This window comes from Balaenoptera musculus, chromosome 19 (genome assembly GCF_009873245.2).
Source record: "Balaenoptera musculus isolate JJ_BM4_2016_0621 chromosome 19, mBalMus1.pri.v3, whole genome shotgun sequence".
NCBI lineage: Eukaryota > Metazoa > Chordata > Mammalia > Artiodactyla > Balaenopteridae > Balaenoptera > Balaenoptera musculus.
Window position 1 is genome coordinate 13917631 of NC_045803.1, and position 21062 is coordinate 13938692.

General features: G+C 54.8%; 1 protein-coding gene and 1 pseudogene across 5 annotated transcripts; one reads left to right on the top strand and one right to left on the bottom strand.

The window, feature by feature from the left end:
- Positions 1-704: 704 nt before the first annotated feature.
- LRFN1 (leucine rich repeat and fibronectin type III domain containing 1) lies at positions 705-12916 on the top strand. Of its 5 annotated transcripts, none has more exons than XM_036832205.1 (5): positions 705-724; positions 3195-3227; positions 5443-5497; positions 5890-7332; positions 11170-12916. In XM_036832205.1, exons 4-5 carry the CDS (start codon positions 5927-5929, stop codon positions 12080-12082), a joined length of 2319 nt encoding a protein of 772 aa, XP_036688100.1. In that variant the 5' UTR covers positions 705-724; positions 3195-3227; positions 5443-5497; positions 5890-5926; the 3' UTR covers positions 12083-12916. The 5 variants fall into 5 exon arrangements, with proteins under 5 accessions (XP_036688100.1, XP_036688102.1, XP_036688103.1 ...); XM_036832207.1 differs by lacking the exon at positions 705-724 and adding an exon at positions 754-801; XM_036832208.1 differs by lacking the exon at positions 705-724 and adding an exon at positions 904-930.
- A 5290-nt stretch (positions 12917-18206) lies between these two features.
- LOC118885453 lies at positions 18207-20452 on the bottom strand (annotated as a pseudogene).
- Positions 20453-21062: the final 610 nt, after the last annotated feature.

The following is a 21062-nucleotide window of genomic DNA, read 5'->3' on the forward strand; positions in this document are numbered from 1 at the left end:
GGATGTTGGGGTGTGATCTGGGGGCCCTGAGTGATGGGGTGTGGTCTGGGGTCCACCTGAATGTTGGGGTATGACTTAAGGTCCCTGATGGGGGTGCTGTGGATCGCCTTGGATGCTGGGATGTGGTCTGGGGTCCCCTTAGATTTGGGGGTACAGACTAAGGTCCCTGATGGGTTTGGGGCAGAGTCCGAGGTCCCCAAGGAGAGTAGGACATGATTTGTGGTCCTGGGTGGCTGAGGAACATGGTCTGGGTTCTCAAAGGAGGTAAGGTATGATCTGGAGTCCCCCTGGGTATTGGGACACGATCCGACGTCTCCACTGGGGCTTCAAGGGTTCCCCATGCCAGTCGGGGCGTGGTCTGGTGGTCTCCGGGGAAGCCGGCAGGGCTGGAGGTGGGGCTGGGGAGGGGTTGGGGGCGGGCCGGCAACTCCGCAGGGGAGAGGGGTCTGCGGCGGGCCCAGGGGCGAGGGTCGGGGGCGTGTGGCCGCCCTGCCCGGCCCCTCCGGTCGGCGTCCCCTCCCCGCTTGCGGCGGTGTTGGCGGCGGGGTTCCGGCGGCGGGCGGTGCGGAGGGCGGAGCTCGGCGGCGGCTCGGGAGGGAGGGTGGGAGGCGGGAGGGAGGCGGCCCCGCGGCCCCGCGCCCCCTCCCCCGGCCCTCCCCCCACCATGGCGCGGAGCGAGGCAGCGGCGGCGGCGGGGCCGGGCCCGGGGCCCCCCCTTGACTGGGTGAGCGCGGCCCGCAGCGGCCGGGGAGGCGGCGGGCGGGGGCGCCGGTGTGAGCGCCGGTGTGAGCGTGCGAGCGTGTGAGTGTGTGTCCGCGGCGCTGCGGCGGGCCCGGCGTGCGCTCGCGCGGCCCTCTGTGTGCCCGGCGCCGGCGTGTGCGGCGCCCTGCTTGTGTGGCCATCCGGGTGTGTGCCGGGTGTCGAGCCGAGGTGCTGTGTCCTGCCGTGCGTGTGTGTCCCCCGGGTGGCCGCCCCTCCTGCTGTGTGTCTGGGGGGCTGTCGCGCGCCCATCGGAGGGGCTGTGTGCAGGTGTGTGTGCGTGGGTTGTGTGCCCAGGTGTGAGTCCCCCACCCCACCCCCCCGCAGCTAGTGTGTTCGCGCGGCTAGCTGCGTTGGGTGTTTGTGTCCGGGTTGGATGTCCATCCCAGGGTCTGTGTAGCCGGGTGTGCCCTCTTGGGTGTCCATTTGTGCGTGTGTGTGTGTGTGTGTGTCTGCGGGTTGTATGTCTCCGAGGGTGTGTGTCTGTGCGTCCATGTCAGGTTCCTGGCGGGGGCTGGGGCTCAGCGCCTCGTGGGGCCAGGCCTCTGTGTGGGTTTGGGGGAGGGGAGTTTGCCGCTCCCTCGGTCCATGTCAACTCCGGTGGGGGGGTCCTCGGCGGTCCTTGGGGGAGACGGCCATGTCTTCCCCTTCCCGGTGGCTGGGTGGGGGGGATGGGCAGCCGGTAGGTGGACAGATGGAGGGATGAGAGGCCGAGGGATGGACAGATGGGCCCTAGGGGAGGGACGCAGACCCGGCCCTTTCCCACCCATCCCACCCCAATCCCCCACCGGCCAGATCTCCGCAGATGGGGCCGGAGTTGCCTGCATCCAGATAGCCAGGCTGAGGTACCTTGGGCTGCTGGTGGGAGGATTGCCTTGGACCAATGCTCTACGACTCAGGCCCCCAACCCTCTGAGATTCGACCTGCTGAACTCTGACCTGGCTGGGGAGGGGTTGTGCTGGGAGGGAGGGATGTTAGGATTTCTTTGGCCTGGGAAGTAGGTGGGGCGGGGGTGCCTCAGGGCTGGGAGGCATGTGTGTCCATGACTGTGTGTGAGTGGGATTCTCTGCTTATCTGTTGACTGTGCCACTGTGGTTCAGTATTTTGTGTGTATTTGTAAGTGTGTAAATCCCTCACAGGGCAGTTGTGTGAGCATGTCTGTTATGAGTGAACATCTGGGAGTGTCTGTGCAAAGGTGGATCTTTCTGTACCTGTGTGCTTGTTTGAGTATGTATCAGCCTTGTAAGTGTCTGTGCACGTGTGGTTCTGTGTATGTGTGTGAGGTGTGTATTCGCAAGTGTGTGCATTTGTGCATCTGTTGGTGTAGTAATGTATCAGCTTTGTGACCATGCATCATGGGGATATGTGAAGTTGCATGAGTGTGTTTGGGCATTTAAGAGCATGCACCTGTGTATCTTTGTGCGAGTGAGCATCTGTTATATGTGTGTGCCCCTGTGTGTTGGTGAGTGTGCAAGGGTAGATCTGTTATAGGTGCACGCACCTGGGGACACGTGGGTTTCACTGTTGTGTGTGTGCATCTGTGTGTGAGTGTACAAGGGAAAAGGCAATATTGTATGTGTGGTTGTGTGTCGGTGTGTCAACCTTGAGGGTATGTGTCTATACTGTGAGTCCATTTTTGTGTTCACGTTGGTCTCTGGGGGTGGGGTTGTATATGTTCAAATACATATATTCAGGATGATATGCACACATGTGCCTGTGTCCTTGACACAAGGCTGACCCCACTTATGGGCCCAGTGAATTGGGGCCCATGTGGCATGACCTGTAGTATGCTGGGATCCATGGATACAAGTGTGCCCACATCCTGGACCAAGAGCCTATTGAGGGCAGGGGGCACACAGATCATGCTGCTGTGTCCATGGAAATCCAGATGGAGAGTCGTGGGTTGTGGGCCCATGTGGGTTTTGGCATGTCCACACATGTTGGTGTGACAGTGGTGTGATGGTGAAGATGGGAATCTCTGGTCCTCCCCCATCTCCTGGTACTGTTCAGGTCTTTGAAGCTGGGGGACTGGGATGTGGATTCTGGAAGGAGGAGGCTGGGAGCCTAGAATCCTGGGTTTGAAGGAGAAGAGGGCTGGGGGGCCAGAGTCCTGCGTCTTGAGAAAGGAAGGAACTGAGACCTGGACTCTTGAATCTGAGGGAAGGGGAGGGTGGGGTTCTTAGCCTCTTGAACCCCCAGAGGACAAAGGACAAAAGTCCTAGACTCTTGGATTTTGGAGGGTGAACAGTCTTAGGCCCAGACTCCTTGGTTTCCAGAGGTGACTTCCTGGGTCCACCTGAGACTATGCAGAATCTGCAGCAGGAGAGCTGAGAGAGTGATCACACCAGGGACTTCCTTGGCTGAGATGGTCTCTGAGTCAGGTCTCCGGAAAAGAGCCAGAAGAATGTTAACAGTGTGGTTTTGTTCCTTTGCAGGTACTGGCCCAGGCCCTGATTCCCTGAAGAGAGGTGAGTGGGGGTCCCACAGGCTGGGGAGAGGGATGTGGAGTGACTGGGCTTGTTCTGAGCCAGCTGGAGGCCTGGAGCACTGCCTTGTATGGATTCAGTGGCGGGTATGGCAGGGACCAGGTGCCCCCCAGGCTGGGGGGTAGTGACAAGGTCGGGAACATCGTGTTTGGGTAAGGGCTCGAAAGAACCATGGCATGGGTGGTAGGTGGCGGTCTCAGACCTGGAGCCATCCCCTTTCAGGATGAGTCAAGTGGTCGGGAAAGGGAAGTTTCCACATATCAGTAAAGGATGCAAAAGAGGTTCCTGACATGATATGACCCTGCATTTGGAGAGGGGCATGGATACGGTTTACCATTTTGTGTGTGTATGTGCATGTACGTGGGAAAATCTCCTGATAGTCAGACCTGCTGGTGGCTGAGAAAAAGCCAGAGAAAATGATAATTTAACGCTAATAGGAGCTAACATTTATATAGTGTTTACTCTGTCAGCAACTACTCTAAGCGTGTTACAGTGTATTATCTCATCTCATCCTCACAATAATCCTATGAGGCAGGTGCTATCATCCTTGTTTTACAGATGAACACACTGAGGCACAAAGAGAGGAAGTCACCTGATTCAAGTCACACAGCAGGGAATTGGGGTGTGAACCTGGAAAGGTTGGGGCCAGATTCTGTCCGGCAAGGCTGCACTGCCTCTCGATGAATGTTAGCTGTTTTCAGTGTTATTATTACAGTTTCAACTTGAGTCCCACCCAAGCTGTGGGACTTCCCGTTGCATAGATTGTGGTTCTGAGCCCTGGAGACCCTACTGCCAAGCAGGTACAGAGCTGGGCCTCCTACCTTGGGAGCGCCACCTCCCAGGCCAGGGTTTTCTGTCCGATGTAGAGCAGTGTCCTGGAGGGAGTGCAAGATGAATTAGTGGGGGACCTCAGAGATGGTGGGATGCCCTGACTTTGCCTTTTTCTCTCTTCAGCCCCATCACCGTCTCCCTCAGTCTCTCTCTTTCTTCCCGTCTTTATCTGTCTCTATAACACTCTTAGTTTCTCTTCCTGTCTCTCCCCCTCTCCATCTCTGTGTCTCACTCTCTCTTTTCTGTGTGTGTCTCCTCCACCCAGTTTTTCTGTCTCTCTTTGCTTCAGTCTTACTGTATCTTCACCTTTCTTTCAGATTCTTTCTCTTGTTGTCTCTTTGTCTCTCTCTCTGAATCTGTCTCTCTGTAACTGTGGGTCCATCTCTCCCTCCCCCTCGTCTCTCTCTGCCTCTTGGTCCCTTCTCTGTGTCCACAGTCCCCTCCCCATGGGCCAAAGGATCAAGGCCACATCAGGCCACAGGCCCCAAATGCAGATTCCTGGGAGGTGGGCCAGCAGGGACTGGGGCATGGGGTGGGGTGAAAACAGTTTCAGGGACCCCCCCCCCATCCTTTTCTCTTCACCCCCCGCCCACCCTGTGTTGTGATGGGAGCTGACGTGTCGTGGGCTGCAGCTGCCGCAGGGGGAATCCCCGCCGGAAGGTTTTGCCTGGAGCAGAGGCACAGCCTGATTTTGTGTGTGTGTGTGTGAGTGTGTGTGTGTGTGTGTGTGTGTGTGTGTGTGTAGGCATATATGGGGCCTTGTGTTGTGCCCATTAATGTGAGCATGAAAGTCTGCCCCCTGCGTGGGAGCTCAGCAGAGCCCAGGATGAAACCAGGCTCAGAGAAAGACTTCTCAAGACTGAGCAGGGAGACTGATGTGTTTTTCTCAGCCCCTTCCACCTTCAGACCCCCTCTGCTACAGCCAGAGGTTGGGGGCGGGGCATGTATTACCCTTAACATTTACTGAATACTTACTGTGTGCCAGGCCCCATGCTCAGTGACCCCTATGAATGAGTTCACTGAACCCTTGCAGCAACCCAATGAAGACAGTACAATTATCAGACCATTTTACAAATCAGGAAATTATGGCCTAGTTAGGGAAAATCATTGGTTTGGGGTCACAGAGCTAGCAAGTTGGGGAAGCCAGGACTTGAACCTGAGTCTATTTGATCTCAAAGCCCTTGCTCTTAATAATAGTGCACATTTCTACGTCTGGCACATATTGGACATGATGATAATAATAATAATTATCCACATATATGTATTGAACACATTTTATGTGCTGGGCACTATTCTGAGTATACCATGCTCATTAATCCATTTAATCCTCACAGAGGTAAGGCCTGTTTTTATCTCCATTTTACAGATGAAGAAACCGAGATTCAGAGAGGTTCAGACACTTGCCCGAGGTCACACAGCTAGTAAGTGTCAGAGCTGGAATTTGAACCCAGGGAGTATGGCTTTGAAATCCATGACTTTAAGCCCTAGTCAGCAGTGATTTTTCAAAATATATCGTGGGTAATGGAAGACCCAGGCTGGGCCAGATGACATCCCTCTGGTTGGGAGATTATAAGAGGTCTGGGAGCTCCTAGAAGAGGGGCAGAGGTGGGGCAGTGGTAATTTACCAAGCAGCATGGAAATACTGTTACCTGTTAACAAGTGCGTGCCAGCTGGTGACCAGTCTTGTCACTGTCCTATAGGACCCGCTTGTCAGGAAGGGAGGGACCTGGGTCGGACTACGAGCAGGAAATCCCAGGGTGGCCAGGCTGGTGGTCAAGCCCTACGCCTGGGTGACCCTCCTCCTTCCTTGCAGATCTCACCTCCCACTCCTCCCATCTTCCCCCTGCACCATGGCTCCGGGCCCATCCTCCTCGGCGCTCCTCTCGCTGCCGCCTGCTGCCCTGCCCTTTCTGCTGCTCCTCTGGGCGGGGGCATCTCGAGGCCAGCCCTGCCCCGGCCGCTGCATCTGCCAGAACGTGGCGCCCACGCTGACCATGCTGTGCGCCAAGACCGGCTTGCTCTTTGTGCCGCCGGCCATCGACCGGCGCGTGGTGGAGCTGCGGCTCACCGACAACTTCATCGCGGCCGTCCGCCGCCGAGACTTCGCCAACATGACCAGCCTGGTGCACCTCACCCTCTCCCGGAACACCATCGGCCAGGTGGCGGCCGGCGCCTTTGCAGACCTCCGCGCCCTCCGCGCCCTGCACCTCGACAGCAACCGCTTGGCGGAGGTCCGGGGCGACCAGCTCCGCGGCTTGGGCAACCTCCGCCACCTGATCCTCGGCAACAACCAGATCCGCCGGGTGGAGTCGGCCGCCTTCGACGCCTTTCTCTCCACCGTGGAGGACCTGGATCTGTCCTACAACAACTTGGAGGCCCTGCCGTGGGAGGCCGTAGGCCAGATGGTGAACCTAAACACCCTCACGCTGGACCACAACCTGATCGACCACATCGCCGAAGGTACCTTCGTGCAGCTTCACAAACTGGTTCGCCTGGACATGACCTCCAACCGCCTGCATAAACTGCCCCCTGATGGGCTCTTCCTGAGGTCCCAAGGCCCCGGGCCAAAGCCACCCACGCCGCTCACGGTCAGCTTCGGCGGCAACCCCCTGCACTGCAACTGCGAGCTGCTCTGGCTGCGGCGGCTGACGAGGGAGGATGACCTGGAGACGTGCGCCACCCCTGAGCACCTCACCGACCGCTACTTCTGGTCCATCCCCGAGGAGGAGTTCCTGTGTGAACCTCCATTGATCACTCGGCAGGCAGGCGGCCGGGCCCTGGTGGTGGAGGGCCAGGCGGTCAGCCTGCGGTGCCGCGCTGTGGGTGACCCTGAGCCGGTGGTGCATTGGGTGGCACCTGATGGGCGGTTGCTGGGGAACTCGAGCCGGACCCGGGTCCGGGGGGATGGGACACTGGATGTAACCATCACCACCTTGCGGGACAGTGGCACGTTCACTTGCATCGCCTCCAACGCCGCCGGGGAAGCCACGGCACCGGTGGAGGTGTGCGTGGTGCCTCTGCCTCTGATGGCGCCCCCACCGGCCGCCCCGCCACCTCTCACCGAGCCTGGCTCCTCGGACATCGCCACGCCTGGCCGACCTGGTGCCAATGAATCTGGGGCTGAGCGCCGGCTTGTGGCTGCCGAGCTCACCTCCAGCTCCGTGCTCATCCGCTGGCCAGCCCAGAGGCCCGTGCCTGGCATCCGCATGTACCAGGTCCAGTACAACAGCTCCGCAGATGACTCCCTTGTCTACAGGTGGGTGCTGCAGTCCCAGGACCTCCTCCCACCCCAGGGGCCCTCCCTCCCATCTGCCGGCTCACTAGGCCTTCTTGCTCAGCTGGGGTTCTAGATGGGTATGTAGAGTGGTCTCTGGCTCTCATTTGCCATATTTCCTTCTCTCTCTCTTTCTGTCTCACTGTCTTTGTGTTTCACGCATTTTGCATATCTTCGTTTAGCACCCACATGAGCCAGACCAGGGCTGGGCACTGGAGTTATAACTGTGAATGCGCCCAGCATGATCCCTGCTGTCATGGGGCTCATGGTCTACATCACTGCTCGCCAAAGGTGTCTGATTGTCTACCTTGTCAGTTAAACATTCTAGAGCATGAAATATACTCACATATATATATTTAGAGTTACATTTATATTTGGAAATTATATACCAGTGCTACTGTATCAACACATTGGGTACATTATAGAAACAGAAAAGTATGAGAAAAAGATATAAATACAAATTATTTCCACCATACATTGGGTTAGAAGCCATTGCCCCGGTAAGGACAGACACGTATGGTGTAGACAGATGTTAAAGAGTTACTTTCCCCCATCATCTGTTTTTCTCTTGTTCTCACCGTGTCTCTGTCTGTCTGTACCTTCTCTCCCTCCTGCCCTCATGAGGCACTAAGCCCCTGCTCTGTGCTAGGCCCTGAGCTGGGTGCAGGGGACACAGGGAGACCAAGAGAGCAGTCCCTGCCCTCAGGGAGCTCACAGCCCAGAGGGAGGAGGCAGATAGTACACGATGAATTAACAGCCTTGGCCTTGCGTTGCCTCTCCAGCTGGGTAGTTTGTGAGTGTGGCTCACAGCCACAGACCTGGCACACAGGTGCCTGGCACATAGGTGGTTGTGGACTCTGTGGATGTCTCTCCTTCATCCTGGCTCTGCCTCCCTTGGGCACGCTGTAGAGTGCCCGCTGAATGCTTAATCCTGTGTTTGACTTCACTTGGGGGCGCCAGAGGGGGTGGAGCCATTTCCCCACCTGTGGGCAACCCCAGATCTTGGGGGTACTCAGACCTGCACTGAGAAGTCTGCCTCTTGGGGTCCATCTTCACCTTGCCCAGTGTTCTTTTGGCCACGGTCCTGGCACACAGTAGGCACTTTCCCATTGTTGGCTGAATGAGTAGATGCCTCCCTTTTCTCTTGTCTCTGTCATCCTCATTTTCCTCTCTTTCTGAATCTGGTCACCAAACACTGAATAAATGCCTACTGCATGCCAGTTTCCATGCTGGGCCCGGGCCTACCGAGATGGATCAAACACTGGCCCAGTCTTACAAACATTAGGGCAAACAAATGAACAAAACAAAAACTTTTATAAGGTACTACCAAGGATGCTACTCCATTCGACCTTCCCAACTCCGCTGTGAGGCAGCTATGATCTCCCCTCCCATTTTACAGACAGGGAAAGTGAGGCTCAGTTGGGGGAAGTCACTTGCTCAAGGTCACACAGAAAGAGGCAGAGCCAGGATTCTAGTTCTTACCCTTCTAACTCCTAATTCTGCCCTTTTTACATTGAACACATGTTTATCGAGCACCTACTGTTTGCCAGGCAGGGATTAGGGGAGATGGATAATACATTTCTGTAAACAGCTCTTGGTTTCTGTGATTCTCCACCTCTCTCTTTCTCTTTTCCTTCTCTCTCTAACCCATGGTCACTACATGATGGAGTGGAGGGAGGTTTACAGGTCCACAGACCCTGCATGTATGCCGACGTTGATAGCCCTCTGTCTCCAGCTGGGCAACAGACCCTGGGACTCTTCCCTTCCCTGTAGGGCCACAGTTCCAATCCTCCGTCCCCCATTGCAGGCGCCTGTGCTACAGCACTGCAGGGGTTAACTTCCTCACTGCCGCCATGGGCGGAGGTGACAACCAACCAGAAGCCTGCTCTGCTGCTTGCTTGGGTCTTACAGCCAATTAGAGACACATGGGCTCAAGCTTTCTTAAGGAGCCAGCCTCTGTCCTTGAAAAGGGGGGAGTCCCTAACAACTGGTTATTTTGGGGGAAGGAGCAAAAGGAATCCAAGGCTCTTTGAGAAGGGATGATGAGAGGAAGAGGAAGACTTACAGCCAGGGGGCCCAAGGTTGGATGGGGGTGGGGGGGGCAGTGGTCTGTGAAATGGCAGGCAGGGGCAGAGTCGGAGAGGTGGTGGGCCTTTATGAGGTGGTGAGGGCCTTACTTGAAGTCTTTCGGTGGGAGGATGGCTCTTGGTGGTGGTGGAACCTTCTGGAGGTGGAGGAACTGAGGTGGGTTTCAGGACCAGAAGATGGCCTGGCTAGAACTGAGGTGGGTTTCAGGACCAGAAGGTGGCCTGTAGAGATGGGGGCATGGCCTTTAGAGGAGGTGGCGCTCCTGCAGCATAGTCCCCACGCAGATGAAGAGGCGGTTCTTGTCTCTGGTGACCCACTAAGAGCTTTGTGGGAGAGGAGAGCTTGCGAGATTGAGTGCATGCAAATCTATGTGGATGTGGCAGTCCCAGGTTAGCCGAGGCTGGACATGGAAGGGATGTGCCCAACAGAAGAGGGGCAAGGCCTAGTGGGAATGGTCTTATAGATGCGGAGGAGCACAACTGAGCCACAGCAAGCGTTACTGGCCAGCATCGTGTGGGACACAAGCTGTTAATGAAATTATTAAATGCCAGGCTTTGGGTATGTTAACTCATCATACTTCACGCCATCTCTATGGAGTAGGAATTGTTAATACCCCCATTTGGGGGAAATGAGACACAGAGAGGTTAAGAAACTTGCCTGAGGTCACAGAGCTAGCAAGGAGCAGAAGAGAACTCAAACCCTGGCATCGTGGCTCTCAGACTTTTTCAGCTTAACCACTTCTCTACACTGCTGCTTATTTGAGGGCAGGGGCCCATAGCAAGAAAGGAGCATGCTTTCTTGGCTACATTTGCCCCAATTATGGATGAGACTTACCGGGGGGGGGGGCATAATTTAGTGACTTCAGGCAGTATAGGGGCAGGGCGTGCACAGAGTGGTTGCCTTTGTTACCTGGACACGGTGCAGGACATCCAAAGAGTGGACATGGTCCTAGGCACAGTAGGGGAACCGTCTCCAGTGGACCGTTGTGGGGTGTGGCTTGGAAGGCACCTGTCAGTCAGAAAGGAAGTGGCCTTTAGCCGTGGCCACTTAGTAGGCGGAAATATATAGTTGAGGGGCTTGGAAATTGTCCCAGAAGATAGATGCAGCTACGAGATGTGTATACCCAAGGATGTACAGATGAGGGGGAGTGGTCTGTATCATGGTTTCCCTGAAAGGACAGGAATGTGTAGAAGAGAGGAACTAGAAGAGCACCCATTGCCCCAGTAGGAGTAAGATGGGGTGTGAGGTGACCTCATTGTCCACTTGAGTGAGGGTGGGGCATGCAGGTAAGGGGGCGTGGCCTGTAGCATCCATCCCCTTAAAGGTGGGAATATGTAGTTAAGAACGCTTGAATGGCATTTGTCCCAGTAGGAATGAGACACTGCTAGGGCGCATGCCCCTTGAGGGCAGGGCATAAAAACTGTAGCATTCCTCCCTGGCAGGGGCCAGGATATGTAGATGAGGGTAGATGAATGGCTAAAATTATCCTAGTAGGTGATGAGACACGGACAGGAGGTGGGTCTGAGGGTGGGGCATGCAGGTAAGGGGCGTGGGCTGTATCAAAAGTCCTGAGAGGGTGAGAATTTGTTGCTTTAATGGCTGCTGTTGTCCCAGTAGAGGGTGAGACACTGGTAGGGATGTATCGTTTGGTCCCCCCGGGTGGGACATGCAACTGAAGCAGCGTGGTTCAGAGTGGAGCTAACCCCGCGCTGATCCCGCCCCCTCCCGCAGGATGATCCCATCCACCAGCCAGACCTTCCTGGTGAATGATCTGGCAGCGGGCCGCGCCTACGACCTGTGCGTGCTGGCCGTCTACGACGATGGGGCCACGGCGCTGCCCGCCACCCGAGTGGTGGGCTGCGTGCAGTTTACCACGGCAGGGGATCCCGCGCCCTGCCGCCCACTGAGGGCCCATTTCTTGGGCGGCACCATGATCATCGCCATCGGGGGTGTTATTGTCGCCTCCGTCCTCGTTTTCATAGTTCTGCTCATGATCCGCTACAAGGTCTACGGCGATGGGGATGGCCGCCGAGTCAAGGGCACCTCCAGGTCGCCTCCGCGGGTCAGCCACGTGTGCTCTCAGACCAACGGCGCAGGCGCAGGCGCAACGCAAGCCCCGCCCCCGCCGGCGCAAGACCGCTACGAGGCGCTGCGCGAGGTGCCAGCTTCGGCTGCTGCGGCGGTGGCTGTCGAGGCAAAGGCCGTGGCGGCGGACACGGCTTCCGCGGAACCGGAGGCGGTCCTTGGACGCTCCCTGGGTGGCTCAGCCACCTCGCTGTGCCTGCTGCCGTCCGAGGAAACCTCCGGGGAGGAGTCCCGGGCCGCTGCGGGCCCTCGGAGGAGCCGTTCTGGGGCCCTGGGACCGCTGGCTTCGGCGCCCCCCACTTTAGCTCTGGTTCCTGGGGGAGCCCCGGCCCGGCAGAGGCCGCAGCAGCGCTATTCGTTTGACGGGGACTACGGGGCGCTCTTCCAGAGCCACAGTTACCCGCGCCGCGCCCGGCGGACAAAGCGCCACCGGTCCACGCCGCACCTGGACGGGGCCGGAGGGGGCGCGGCCGGGGACGACGGAGACCTGGGGCTGGGCTCCGCCAGGGCGCGTCTGGCCTTTACCAGCACCGAGTGGATGCTGGAGAGTACCGTGTGAGCGGCGGGCGGGCGCCGGGACGCCTGGGTGCCGCGGACGATCGCCCAGCCGCCCGGACGCCGGGGCAGGACTCGGGGGACAAAGCGCCGAGCTACGACGTCGGACTGCAGGGGAGGCGTGCCCTTCTCCTCCCTGGAGGGGGTGGGCGGCCTGGGCTGCGGCTCGAGGTCACGCCCCCGCGCTCAGGGGGATTTGAGGGCGGGCCGCCGAGCTCCCCTCCCCCACGGACTTTAAGCCCCCCTCCTGCCCCTCCCCCCGCGCGCTCGCGGACCTCGCTGGAGCCGGTGCCTTACACAGCGAAGCGCGGGGAGGGGCAGGGCCCCCCCGACACTGCAGCACTGAGACACGAGCCCCCTACCCCCGCCCGGGACCCGGGGCAGGGGCGAGGGACCCATTTCTTGTATCTGGCTGGACTAGATCCTATTCTGTCCCGCGGCGGCCTCCAAAGCCCCCACCCCCACCCCATTCAATTCCCTGGTCCCGTCGGGTCTGGCTTGGGGTGCCCCTTTCTCTGTTCCCTTCGTTTGTCTCTGTCCCGCCCTCTGTCGTCTGTGTCTTACGTCCTTCCCTGTTTGTCTCTCATTTCTCTGTCCCGTCATCTCTTCTCCCTCTGCACTCCCGTATTGCGTCCAGCCTCCTTGTCTCTCCAGATTATATCTCCCCAGTACACATTCTCCCGGGCAGGTCCCACTGGAAGGACCAGACTCTCCCCTATTCCTTCCTCTTAACCCCCAAATAAATCCCCACATGAACAAAATCCAAAACCAAATTCCCCTCCCTACCGGAGCCGGGACCCTCTGCCGCAGGAGAATTAAACATTTTTCTGTGTCTGAGGCCGCTCTGCTGACCTCTGTGTGTGTCCATGTGTCTTGGGGAGGTTGAGGGGGAGGGTGACCTAGATTACAGCATAAGGGCTCTTAAGTGAGACTGAAGGTAGGACAGCTAACTGGGCCCAGGGAGATTTGCAGACAGTTTCCTACCCTCTGAGAGACTTAGCGGTGGGGAATAATATGTCAAAAACCAAACCAAACCCCAAACGGCACAAACAATAGCTAAGGTTTAGTGAGTGCTTGCTGTGTGCCAAGCACTTAATTCGTTTAATCCTCACAACAGCCCTAGGACATCAGTACCATTATCCCATTTTATAGATGAGTAAATTGAGGCCCAGAAGTAAAGTAACGTGTCCCAGGTCACATAACCAGAAGGTGGCAAAATTGGGATTTAAAAAGGCAGGCAGGCTTCTGAGTCTTTAGTGCTGAGCAGCTAGGAAGTGTTCATTCTACACACAGGCATTGTGCTAAGCACAGCTCATCTCTTCAGGGTCGGACGGCTGTTGGAGGCAGATGCATTTGGCCCCATTTTACAGACTGGAATCTGCACCCAAGAGCAGTGAAGTCACGTGCCCGAGGCTCCCCTGGTGAAGAAATTGGAGAGCTGGCAGTTTGACCTCAGTATCTGTTCCTCACCACTACCAAATGTAGCCTCTGATGTCTGTGTCTGGAGGCTGGGGAGTGGCCCCAAGGACCTTAGTTAGCTGAGCATGGGTATCCAAAGCCAGCCTGGTGGGGGAGGGGACGAGGGAAAGGGCTCATTGGTCATGCTGTCTGGAATCTGAGGGCTCTTAGGTAGAGAAGGGGTCTGCTTAGGGCGCAGGGCTTGGTGTGGGGAGGGGAGTTTCTCAGGTGAGGGTGTGAGCTGTGGCTGGGGAAGGGAAGTTGTTTCGGCGGGTGGGCCCTGCAGTGAAAACTTTCCCGATCCTGGGGAAGAAGGAAGAAGGCCTCATGCCAGCCAGGGGCCTCCTGAGGGCTGGGGAGGAGGAGAGAAAGACAGAAATAGAAACAGAGCAGGAGGGAGGGGAATGGATCTGGGCAGACAAGGTGGGAGGCAGCAAGGACAGAGACACCAGAGAATCACAGGCCAGAATCACCCAGTGGCCTAGCCACACTTATCTATCTCAGTCATCACGACTCCTGGGTACTGAGGGCTTCCCACACACCAGGCACTGTGCTCACAAACCCTCCCTGATGCATGAATAGAGAGTGTGCAGCTCAGCCCCTGGCACATCGCACTCACAAAATGGGTTTACTCAGACAGTAAGCATGATTACATCTATACTCTGCAACAGATGTGTGCGGTGTGTGCACCCTCTTATTTATTTATTTATTTTTGGATAGGTAAGAAGTGGATTTACTTAGAGAGAAACACACTCCACAGACAGAGTGTGGGCCATCTCAGAAGGCGAGAGGCCTCGTGTACCCTCTTTTTTTAGATAAGGAAACTGAAGTTCAGAGAGGTAAGGACTTGCCCAAGATCATGCAGGCAGTAAACGGCAGAGCCATCCATGATTGGAAAGTTTACTGCCTCCAAATCCTGCACACCTAACCATCTGACTATATTGTCTCTAATCCACCTGATAAAGGTTTCTTGAGCATGTACTGTGTACCTGGCCCTGCGCAGGGGATACAACAGTGAACAAAATAGACAAAACGAGAAACCCCTGCCCCATGGAGCGTATATTCTAGAGGCAGGAGACAGTAATCAAGCAAGTAAATAATGAGTGTCTGGTAGTGAATAAGTGTCACGTTGAGAATGAAAACAGGATGATGGGATGGGATGACTGAGAGGCTTACTTTAGGTTAGAAGGTCAAGGAAGGTGATGTTGGAGCTGAAGAAATCCATTGTGGGAAGAGCCAGGGAAGAGCATTCCTGGCAAAGAGTACAGCATGTGCAAAGCCCCTGAGGCAGGAGTGTGCTTGGTGTGTTGGAGGTATAGCGTGTCTGGACTGGAATAAGGGGGAGAGTGAGAGGAGAGCAAGTGGGAAAGGCAAGCAGGGAGCAGGTTCTGCAGAGCCTTGTGGGCTGTGGTCAAGAGTAAAGATTTTATTCTCAGAGCTGTGGGAAGCCAGTGGCGTGTTTTCAGCTGGGGCAGTATATGGCCTGATTTCCATGGAGAATCCAGCTTTGAGCAGGGTGTGCCTGTCTTCAAAACAAAATCAGGAACTGCCACCTCAGAACTTGGCATCCAGCCATTGGCATATTTGGAGCCCACATGGTCCCTGGTTCAGCCCTCTGGATGACAGCCATCACCTTCCTTCCCCTGTAACTTCAGGTCTTTCATTTAACAGAGAAGTATTTATCAATGCCAATGACATGCTTGTTTTTGTTTTTTCCGAAAATTAAGAGCTTTAAACCCAAGAACAGGTACATTAGGTGAGAGAGGGGAGTATTGGAACATCTGCTCTGTGCCCTGGCCCTGTGATGGGCACTGGAGACCCAGCAGTGACCAATTGGTCAACAGTGACCGATTGACCAAGACAGCTCCAGTTCCTGCCCTCTTGGAGCTCAGGCAGACAGATGGCAATAGGGCTGCGATGGGAGAAACATAAAGCCTATCAGAGCCCAGAAGAGCTGCCTTACCCTGCCTGGAAGTTCAGGGAAGTGTATTTGAGTCTTGGTAGCAAGTGACAGGAAGTCAGCTTAACTGGATTAGGTGTAAAAAGTGTGCATTTGTTGGTTCATGTAGCTAGGAAGGAGACAATCAAGGGTAAAGCTACCAGGAACTTGGCCTTAGAGACTGGAACCCAGACTCAACTCCATCATGACAGTCTTCCCATTCATTTCTCTTCTCCGCTTGTCTCAGCTCAGATCTATCCCCTTCAACTGCATGTAGTAGGGAAAATGGCCATTTATTTACAGACACAGACTCAATCCTTCTAGCACCATAGCCCAGAGGTAAAATGGCAAAATCTCCTCCAGTCCTAAATGAAAAAAAAATCCCAGGGAAGGGCTCTGATTGGCCTGACTGGGGACACTTGCCACCCCTGCATTGATTGTGATATCCAAAGGAATGGAATGCTTTGACTGGCCAGGTTGGGGTCACATGTCCAGATCGTTTGGCCTGGGGAAGGGGGAGGTGCTAAAAATTTTAAGTTGAACCATATGAAATTGCCAGTTTTGTAGGTTAGAAATGGCAGAACATTGGCAATTTCATATGGTTGAACTTAAATAGTCACTGGAAAAGTAGGATGGGAAAACTTATTGGGCATATAAAAGCAATAGAAACCCCAGTGCTCCACTCAGAAGGATTTTTGGTGGAGGAAGTGATATTACTGAGACATAGGGAATGAATGGAAATTAGATGAAGACGTGGTAGTGGTGGGAGAGTAGTGGGGACATGTCCCAAGCAGAGGGCACAGCTTATGCAAAGGCTGTCATGAGGGAGGCAAGGGAAGACTGGTCACTTTACTCTGGAGATGGAGTGCTCTGGGCACACCTGAGTCTTATGTCCAACCAATGAGGGAATGGGAAAGGGGGGTCATGCCCCAAAGGAAAATTGAGAAGCTTTACCAGGTGAAATGGACGCTGGGCAGGCAAACCGAAATATATCCAGTTCAAAATTTCTTTGTTAGGCCTTGGCATCTCCAAGCAGAGGTTTGCAACCTTGTTTCAATTACAGCACTCATACTGAAAAGGGGTATATGCTTGAACTCAGACATGTCCTACATGATTCAAATTTTTATTATCAAATAATTGGTTTCTTCCTCTGGGTTCTTTGCTGGGCATACAGAGATGGATTTTTGAGGATACATTTGGCTGAAGAAACAAAACCCAATTAACGTGACTCAGGATATTTGGTTATCTCATTTAATATGTCTGGAGTTGGGAGTTTGGAGCTGTTAATGCAACAGCTTATTGATATCACCAATGACCCATTCTCCTACTATTTTGTTCCACCTTCCTTAGAAGAATAGTTTCATATTCTAGGGTTGCTGCCTCATTGGCCATCACAGCTCCAGGTCTCTCATCCTTATACCAATGAACTAAGCAGGAAGGAAGGGAACAAATGCAAGAGTTTTCTTTGTGTTAGGGAAGAAAAAAATCCCAAAATAATAAAAATGACAGCAATAAACACATATATGGGGCTTAACCTGTGCCAAGAATTGTTTTCAATTCTTTACATAAATTAACTCACTTAAGAAGCCCTTTAGTCTCATGGCCACTCCAAACTGCAGAGGCAAGTGATCCACACTGGGCCTTGTCCAATTTCGTGACCCACAGAATCTGTGAGCATAATAAGATAGTTGTTGTTTTACTCCACTAAGTTTGGGGTGTTTGTTATGACTTGGAGGATATTGTTTGTGTGAAAGCTGGAGCCATGGCTGCCATCTTGAGACCGTGAGGTAGCCAGAGTAAGAATCAGTCAACAGAAATGGAAAGAACCTGGTTCCCCAATGACATTGTTGAATGAATGAATGAATGAGTTTTGGAACTGCCCTGCCAATGCACTTTAAAAAAAAAAAAATTAATTAATTTATGGCTGTGTTGCGTCTTCGTTTCTGTGCGAGGGCTTTCTCTAGTTGCGGCGAGTGGGGGCCACTCTTCATCGTGGTGCGTGGGCCTCTCATTATCGCGGCCTCTCTTGTTGCGGAGCACAGGCTCCAGACGCGCAGGCTCAGTAACTGTGGCTCATGGGCCCAGTTGCTCCACGGCATGTGGGATCTTCCCAGACCAGGGCTCGAACCCGTGTCCCCTGCATTGGCAGGCAGACTCTCAACCACTGCGCCACCAGGGAAGCCCCCCAATGCACTTTTTACTGTGACATAATAAATTCATTTTTGTTCTATCCATTTGAGTTGGGTTTCTGACACATTATAGGATAAAGCATCCTGACTGATACAGACTTCCATCTGTCCTAGGTACATATGGAAAAGAGAGATATACAGTTCACACAGACAGGGAGAGATATATAAACATGTGCATAAGTACACACACACTTACACACACGTGGGCATGAATATGCTGTTATACATCTTCAGTTGGACTCAGGTTCGGGCAGATACTCACTTGGATGCATATACATACACATTCACAGAAGTCAGGCACACGCAAATATATGCAACCTGTCATCAATTTTGCCTGCACTACGCAGACATCCACACTCAGTCACAGACCCACAGTCACACACACACACACACACACACTCAAAGATTCACTTATCACAGAAGATTCCAATTGCTTACTGTTTATTTCTGCATATTATATAAAAGTAGAAAAAGAAACATTTCTTTCAGGTCTGAGTCAGGGCTGCAGGGGTGAGAAGAAATAACTTAAGGCAGGGCTGGGGTTAGTGCATAAATAAGGTCTGGGCTCCCAGATGGGCTGGGGTAGGTCCCAGTTCGCAGATGCACAGGTCTCCTCTGGCAGCACAATTCAGGTCCCAAGTGAGGAGGTGGAAGAGGATGAATGTGACAGAGGCCTTGAGGCCATCTTGAAACTCCTGTTTCAAGAGATGAGAAGGTGGTTCCCCGTTGCCCGGGCGTCAGCCTCCTCCTTGCCCAGGGCCCAGGCATCCACCCTCTTCCTGGGTCACTCACCTTCTCTGGGGCCTCCTGGAGCCGATGCAGCCAGTACTGGAAGCAGCTCCTGGGGCCTGGAGCCTGCTGTGGGCTGAGCCTGGACCTGAGAACAGAGGAAGGTGGTGTGTGAGACAGGGCTTGGGACAGAGCGGTGAGGTCTCATCCGCCCAAAACCACAGATATGGCCCCGGTGCCCTGAGCACTCACACAGGCCTGGAATTTGGAGTGGATGTGGTGCAGTGTGTGAAGTGGCTGGTCCAGGATGTGGTCCAAGGATGAATTAGCCACCGTCCCCAGGACCCTTCAGTGTCAGGGCCAGCTCCGCCTCCAAGGCTGTGGCGTGCTCCTACACCTGAGGAGAGGTGAGAGAGAACAGGTGAGGTGGAAAGGTGAGGAAGGATAGGCAAGAAGGCCCAGTTAAGTGGGGACAGGTAGGGAGAACAGGGGAGGAGGGCAGGTGATAGGAGACATATGAGGGGGACAGGTGATGGGACAGGTAAGAGGGAGACAGGAGAGGGGAACACATGAGGAAGGAGGCAGATGAAGGGGATGCAGGTGAGGCAGAATGATAAGGGAAGAGAAGAGTGAGGCAACAGGTAAAAAAGTGAAATGGGGACAAATGAAAAGTGACTCATGGGGGAGGTCACAGAGGTCTGAAGAGACGGGGATGGGAACGGGTGAGAAGAGAGCAGTTTGGGAGGTAGGTGAGCATGGGACAGTTGGCTGCACAGGTGAGGAGGGTGGAGGAAGGAGGAACGTTTGCTGGGAAAAGATCAGCGGAGGAAGATGACAAGGGACAGAGGTGAGAGCGGCCAGGAGGGCAGGTGAGAGGGGAAGAGGGAATCAGTGTTGAGAGTAGATGGTGACAAGGTGGGCAGGGCAAGGGGCACAGGCTGGGGACAGAGCCGGGAGAGAAAAGAAGAGAGGAGTGAGAAGGAACAAGGTGAGAGTGCAGGTGAGAGGGACAGGTGGGGGAGACAGGGAAGTGAGGACAGGCAGAGGGATGATAAAAAGGAACCCAGGGGAGGGACAGGGTCAAGGGAGCAGTTGGGGAGGCACAGAGGCCCAGGAGAGATGAGGAGAGACCAGAGGGAGGGAAGCACAGGTGAGATAAAGGACATGAGGGGCCACCTGCAGAGCCGGAGCAGCGGGGCGGGCAGGTGAGGGCAGGCGGGCCTGACTCTCCCAACTCACCTGCAGCTGCTTCAGGTCCCGGGTCCTGGGGAAGAGGCGGGAGCTGCAGTTCCAGTCTTTCTGCAAGAGCGACACTTCTCAGAGAGCAAGGGCAAGTTCAACCCACAGCGGGAGGGACAGAGACTAGCAGCAAGGATGAAGGTCTAGCAGGAGGGCTTGAGTTTAATCCACAGCAGAGAGAATAGATGTTAGTCATAGCCGAAAAGCTAGAGGCTAGCCCATGTAGCTGGAGGATAGAGGTTAGGCCAACAGTAGCAGGGCAGCAGCTTGGCTATGGTAGAAGGGGTAGAGGTTAGCCCACAACAGGGACTTATGAAGGCATCTTTGGCTTTTTTTTTGGCCGTGCCCCGCGGCTTGTGGGATCTTGGTTCCCTGACCAGGGATCGAACCTGGACCCGGCAGTGAGAGCGTGGAGCCCTAACCACTGGACTGCCAGGGAATTCCCATCCTTGGCTTTCTTGAAGGCCACCAGCTCACTTGGCAGCAGAGATTTGAACATGCCAATGCCGCAGCCCTTCCTGGTTGTGGTGGGGACAGGACATGCTCTAGCCAAGCCCAGCCCCATTGTCGTCACCAGAACTAGCATCAAGTCTGCAGCCATGGCCAAATCGCAAACTGCTTCCCCAGCTGTGCTTTTTAGCCAGGCTAAATGTGCAACCCTGGCTGAGGGCTTTGACTTTAAAAGGCATGAATGGATGGGGCCAGCTGCTAAGCCAGGTGAGTTGACAGGTATTGGGGCCAGGTGAGCTCAGAGCTACGCCCAGAAGGAAAGAGAAACTGAAATCCCAGGAGGGAGCCTGAGAAGTTCCTGAACCTGGTTTAGGAAACCCTGGGATGTTGGGGAGCCCCTGACTGCGGCTGAGGCGGGAAGAGAAATGGGAAGCTGTCACAGCAGGGCAGGGGCTGGGGCGGGGTGTGTGTGGGCGGGGCTGCTGGAGAAGCAGAGAGGGAGCTTCCTCCACTGGTTTAAGCATGTTCCACGAACTCATTCACATTAGGCTCCGAACATTCCCGTGAGTAGTTATTTTTATGATCACCCCCCATTTTACCAGTGAAGGAACTAGGGCACAGGAGGGTAAAGTGACTTAACCTAAGGTCCCACTGGTGTTTAATGGCAGAGCTGGGGTTTGAATGGAATCCCACGCAATTACTCCCTATTCTGTGTACAGCCACAGCAGAAGGTGGGAACCTCTGGGACTCACAGACGTCCAGCTTTCCTTTCTCTCCCTCTGGGTAGCATGAAAGGCTAGGAAGTTCCTCGTTTGCGGGGCAAGAGCACGTGCTGGGTACTGGAGGGGCTGCCTGGAAAGAAGGCAGTGAGGAGGGCTTCCAGAAGGCAGGCAGAGTCTGGTTGCTTTGTTATCATCGTCCCCTGAGGTGATAATCATTGTGTAGCGAGAAGGGAATTGCTCTGATGTACCGGCACTTCA

Bases quoted from the DNA above. Each gene is read 5' to 3' on its own strand.
- LRFN1 (XM_036832205.1), top strand. From the start codon at position 5,927: ATGGCTCCGGGCCCATCCTCCTCGGCGCTCCTCTCGCTGCCGCCTGCT. The intron at 7,333-11,169 runs GTGGGTGCTGCA...CCCCTCCCGCAG, and splicing joins GATGACTCCCTTGTCTACAG to GATGATCCCATCCACCAGCC.